This window comes from Chaetura pelagica, unplaced genomic scaffold (genome assembly GCF_000747805.2).
Source record: "Chaetura pelagica isolate M959 unplaced genomic scaffold, ChaPel_1.0 scaffold103, whole genome shotgun sequence".
Classification (NCBI taxonomy): domain Eukaryota; kingdom Metazoa; phylum Chordata; class Aves; order Apodiformes; family Apodidae; genus Chaetura; species Chaetura pelagica.
Window position 1 is genome coordinate 882369 of NW_009953004.1, and position 6276 is coordinate 888644.

At 36.7% G+C, this 6276-nt stretch overlaps 1 protein-coding gene across 1 annotated transcript in view; it reads right to left on the reverse strand.

Moving 5' to 3' along the window:
• The window catches only part of DACH2 (dachshund family transcription factor 2), a 145048-nt gene extending 140224 nt beyond the window's left edge, over positions 1–4824 (reverse strand). The window contains exons 1-2 of the mRNA XM_009996602.1: positions 4751–4824; positions 2000–2115 (exon numbers count right to left, since the gene is read on the reverse strand). Coding sequence (XP_009994904.1) covers positions 2000–2115; positions 4751–4824 — 190 coding nt within the window. The remainder of the gene's footprint in view (positions 1–1999; positions 2116–4750) is intronic.
• Between the last annotated feature and the right edge of the window lie 1452 nt (positions 4825–6276).

A 6276-nucleotide genomic window follows, 5' to 3' on the forward strand; every position in this document is an offset into this window, starting at 1 on the left:
GAAACTTAGCTCTAATGCCTGAGTGACAGGACTATAGAAGCTGTCAGTGTGGAGCTATCCTGACACAGGCTGGTGGCAGGGCTGCTTCATTTGCAGAGACTCATCTCCTCCAGGGTCCTCAACAATGCTGCAATGCTTTGGAAATGGGCACTAACTCCTGCCTACCAGCTGCTCCCAAAACTCCCTTTCAGCTACTTGAGGCACACTGTCTGTGCAACTGGGGCTTGATCATACAGAGGTTTTCAGAAGCAGCTCCTGGGGTCAGAAAGGTGGCCACCCTGGGCCTCAGCTGAAAGACAGCCCCCTACGGCAAATCTTCTCATGCTAACCTCTGCCTGTTAAATAAAGCGGAGTGTATCCCACATCACTTCAGATTACCAACTTAAATCAGTCTAGAAATTCAATTTCAGAAGTTTTCACTCAAACTCTTTGATACTCAAAATATCTGAGACACAGAATGTGTCCTTGATACAGTTTCACTGTGCATACTCAGCACACCGCAATATGGTAGTCTGCAAAGCTTGATGTCCTGTTTGCAAACACAAGGTAGAAAAGTAATATGGAATATTCTGGGCTTCTGATACAATGCTATCAATGCAAGGTGGCTCTTGTGCTTTCCTGTCTATTGGAAATAACATAAACAACACTAAATCCATGAAATTCCTGAGCTGAGAACACAACAGAGCTATCACAAAACCTCTCATTTATAAATCACTCATAAGAGTGAAAACACAGTTCTTGATTCAGGCCACAGACACAAACAGTACCTGAAGTTGCACTGGCTCAATTGTGGTGCCTGACTCTAGCAGAATGCTTAATGCTTTAGTAACTGCTTCAGTTAAGGTTACTGTGGCTAATGTTTAAAAGCGTTCATTGGCACTTCCACAGTGATAAAGGTGGTTGGTTCACTGTGAAGTGCTTGTTTCACTTGGAGTAGTAGGAAAAATTTAAGATCTTAATTTTTTTCCTCCCACAAACACTGAGACTTGCTGAGGCACCCAGCTGCAGTCCAGTAGGTTCCACAAGATCAAGACTGAAGTCACTATACTCCTAACAATCCTTTTTTTTGTTGTTGTTTTTGTGGTTGTTTGTTTGTTGGGTTTTTTGTTTGGTTTTGTTTCATTCTTGTTTTCCTGTAACATGTTCTATGACTTTATATTCTGCTAAACACTTCACTAGGTCTGTTATTATGGAGATACAACACATTTAGACTGCACTTTGACAGTAATCCTAAAACTGCTAAGCCTATTGAATATTTAAACAATTACTTTTATGAATACAGTCTGTTAATACAGATGTTACCAAAATAATCTTAACTCCAGCACACAGCAATTAATAAAAAATGAAAACACTCACCAGGATAGCACAAGATTTAATTCAAACTCTATTAATAAATTAATGAAGTGAAATAAAATACTATGCATTAAATTATGTTTTCGGCTTGTTTATAATTTCACATATTTTCATGCTATTTTTTTCATATTATGAAACTGAATGCAAATTATTGAAGTACAATCCACCGTGGCAATGTGGACTTATCTGCTTTTCAAGTGTTTCTTCTGTAATTCCTACAAGCATTTCTCTATCTCCCCAGCATCCATTAACGACGTTACAATACAAAACGCATTAGCCACGCTGCTCATATCCCACAAGAACTAAAATCCACATCCATTTGAAAGGAAGAAATGCAAGCTACAGGGCTCTCCAAGACAATAGTTCATTTTCTCAAGTTTTTTTTGCTTTTACTAAAATAACACATTTAATGGAATTTCCTGTAAGGAAATCACAATTAATAAAGAACCAAATTGCAAATCCATTAAATTTCAGTCACTGCAGCAGCAAAACATAGTTTTCATGAACACTCAAAAAATCCAATAATGTAACCTCTGGTAAAGCCTGAAAAAGCCCTGAAGGACAAGGCACTTAGATCAATATTAGTTTATTTTAACTGCTGTGCAGTATGAAGAGATGAAGCTGATCATCTGATGGATTTTATTACCTGTCGGAGAGATAAGTCCTGGTGATAAGAGGCCCGGGACTCCGTGGGGCAGGAGACGTGCATTTTCTTGTATCGCAACTCCTAGTGAACGCTTGGGGGGTCTTCCTGGTCGGGAGCTGATGAAATAAGAGGATACATTAAAATGTATTTTCTTTTTGAAATATTTGCTTACTGTACATGGCATTGATTTGTATAAAATATATTTACTGTCAATGATACAGAAATTAATAGATAAATTCTTGCCTTGAAAAAAGAGAAAATAAATTGATAAATATGCAAGAATTGTAGATGTTTCAAATGAATTAACAATACACTGCTGAACACCACCTGTAGTTAACACAATCAGGATCTCAGACTCACATAAATTACTAGAAAACAAATTTATTTTTTTTAATCTGCACCACAAGACCAGAAACAGAGCAATCCATATTCCTAGTCCTGTTGTACCACTGGTTCGCTAATTAATATATTTTTCTTAATGCTACTGCTTGTAAAATGGAGCTCAAGAAATACCCACGCATGTGTAATTCATGTGTAAGCCTTGAAAACACAACTAGATGCTTTGCCCAGCTCACAAGCCATGGTTTGCAGGGGCTGCGGAAGAGCAGTGCAATGCCCACAGGGACACCAGAGCTGTTCAGACTTCATGGGCTCAGCCACTGTGCTCAGCCCCCCACGCTACCATCTCGCTCAGTGCTGACTAACCAGGCAGCTTCCACACCTACCTCCACTATCCATCCAGTAGTCAAGCTTTTTCATTTTCCAGAGCTCCCATAACCTTACAGATAGCTACTGGAGGCGTCACAACAGTAACTGCTCCCAAGTCGATGTCACACATCTGCACCACAGAAAACTAGAACTTCTGCTGCCTAAAGATGAGATGCTGAAACCCTGAATGCAACACAGTCTTAAACCTTGCCTTCTCAATGATGGCACCTGCTGATGAAGATGATGCAGTAACTAAACACCAAGCTTTCTCAAAACTGACCACTTATCTTTCCTGAATGACTGGTAGTTTTGATTACAGATTGGTTAAACCAGAAATGTTAGCCCAACCTGTCAAAAATCTCACCCTCCCTTGATCAGCCTATGAATTACAATTGTAATTTTTAATCCAAAATGTTATTGTTACAAAAATACCCCATTTATCCCCCCTACATCAGTGTGCATGCATGAAATTATCCTACACAGCTGCCATCATAACAGAGAGATCTACAGACCAAAACCAAACACTTCAATCAACTCTTCCCCAAATCAGCCAATAAAAATGCAACCTCCTCCTGTTTGGAAAAGTGCTGCTGCTTCTCTTTGGTCCAAACAAGTTTTGCTATGTTGAATAGAGCTTTTGACAAAATACAGTGAAACACAGTGTAAAATAACTAAGCTGCAACAATGAATGAGGTTTGAAAGTAATTTCAAAATTACTTTTAGTTCACAAAGAAATTTAAGTTAACTTCACTCTATCAGCTTGCAATGGCAAAGCCCTCCATCACTGTAAGATAAACTCTGCATTTCAATGAAGACAACTTCCAGCAACACTACACAGAGGTACCATTCACCTGCTCATTTTTCACAGTGTGCTAGTGGTACTTTGTTTTACTGTACATCAAAGTAGCACCAATTTTTTTTTTCTTTAATATTTTATCTTTATAAAAATATTCCTTCTCTTTTTAGCTCCAGTTTGTCCATTTTGTATTTCATTTTATTCAGTTTTTTTTTCCATTTTTCTTTTTCATGCTTTAAGTTGTTTATCATGCCATGATGGCTCTGTAGTAAAGCCTAGACACTTAAGGCTGTAATAAGTAAACCTAAATAAGAATACTCGATTTTCACAGGAAGGCAGACACACACATGCTTTCTTTATTAAAATCACCTGCTAAAATCATCCACTGCACAAGAATACTATCTAATAGATATTATTATGCTGGTATGTGGGGTTTGAAACAAACAAAAAAAATTGTTCCTCTTTTGATTCACAGAAGTCTGTGCTTACACACATGTGGTTACTTGGAACCATCTCCAAAAAAAAAAACCCACAAAATACAGCTAAAATTAGCAGGTTTCTCCAGCAGGACAGCTCACTCAACAGAACTACAAAACATTATCTTCTCATGATCAAATGATAACAAGTATTTTACTTAGAACTCTATATGTTTATAGTAATTTAAGGACAAAATTTAAAATTAAACAGTTTTAAAAGATTTTATGAAGGGACATTTATTTATTATTTGGGTTTTCAGAGGGAGAGGAGGAAGACAATGGACTCTCATTCCTGGTTATGCAGGTTTTCTCAGAATTTATTTCAATTACTCTGTTGACTCTACATATAAAACTCATAACCCACACGTTTACTAGATCAGATCTTCAAGTATTTCCCAAAGTATACTACAAAGTTAAACTCTCCAATCTGTGGATAGGCACCTGACAGAAAGTCCAGGATTAAATCTAAAAAAAACCCAAAAAAACACAAAACAAAACACCTCCTCAGCTCTCTTCCAAAGTCCTGCTGCCCTGCATTTACATCCTGCCTATTTATACCAGTAAGGCAAACACCACTGGGAAATACAGCCCACATTACATCTCAACATCCCTTAACACTGTTGGTCTGGTTCTGATGCCAGGAGACGAAACAAAGAGCCACCCAGCACTCTGATATGGGACTGCAGCATCTGCTGCAGGTGCTTCAGCACTTCCAGCTGGATGGCCTGGAAATGACCAGAGATCATGTCACCTCTGATGAACCAAGATCACCTGTTTGGAAGAACACCAGAACTCACAGAAAGCACCTCAGGAGCATATCTCAATCCAAACAATTCCAGTACCATTTTGGCTAGAAACATATTTCCAGGATTTTTTCTTTAAAAAGTGAAACCATAAATTTCACTGAGACAGGACACAAATGCTTGGTCTAAACCTTATGGAATCACAGAATCATCAAGGTTGGAAAAGACCTTCAAGACCATCAAGTCCAACTGTCCATCCTACAACCTCTAACCACTGAACCATCTCCAACCACAAAACCATCTTATAGTTGTTAATAGGGTCTACATAAAGGAAACAAAATCATTAGCATTTTGAAAGTTGTAATGCGATTTCCTTTATGTTATGAATATGCTGCTGTCAGGGCTAGGGCTGAAATCACCAACCAGTGACATCTCATTGGTCTGACTCAACACTCCCAGTACCTGGTATGTTTTCTGTCATCTTATGAAGGCTAGAATTTCAACAAAGTTCACATTTACTATTGAAAACCTATCTAACCATCACAGTTCAGAGAAAACTGCTAATACATGCCTGGAACAGAAATCATAAGGCAACTGCAATTAGCGCTTGGGGAGAGTAAGATATAATTAGTGATTGTGTAAGTATTAGCTTATAAATAATAACTTTATTTAATATTAATTTATTTGGTCACAATGCTCTTTTATTGCATTTTCTTCTTCACCTTTTCCTTCATCTCATTTAAGAAAGCTATGTAGTCAAGTGTATAAAAATATTTTCCTGATTGATAACAAAAAAACCAAAACCAGCAATGATCAGCTTCAAACAATTTTAAATGAGTGTTTTTGAGAGTCTACAATTTCTACATAAATTTTGTATTTCCTAAGAACAGCTCACTGTGAATGGAAAATGCATAAATTCTAAATTAGACGTTATTTCAGATGTAAACTGCTAGTTTATACATATATAAGTATATGCTTGACTGAAACAGAAATATAATACTATTTCTAATTAAGAAATTTAGCAACCTTACTCTTTTTACTAAATAAATTGGCTAACTCAAAATCTATACTTATTAACATATATTAATATTTCTCAAAAACAAAAACCAAAAGCCCTTGGGTCGTCAATAACTTGAAAGTTAAGATGACTGGAAGTTTTAGGTTTTCACTTGTGTTTACACTATGGTTATACAGTAATTTTTATCATCCACTCCACTCACCCCTGCAAAATGCTGAAAGAGAAAAATGCACTAATCTGAATGTTCATTTTTTGCATTTTGTTTGGAACTAAATTTGTCAGAGACTAAATTATGTTTTAAACAGTACATTTGACAGTTAAAATTTATAGAGTAAAATGCTGAGAAGTCATTTTGTCTGTTTTCCCCTTTCTTTTCCACTCCTGCTGAGACTTAATTTTATTGCTATTTTTCCTCTAAAAGTTTTATACATCCCCTAGACACCGCAAGGATTTTTAATTTTAATCAAAACACAGAATAAGGGTTTTTTGTGATTTATTTAAAACTACCCATCAGCTCCATCTTTTATAACATTATT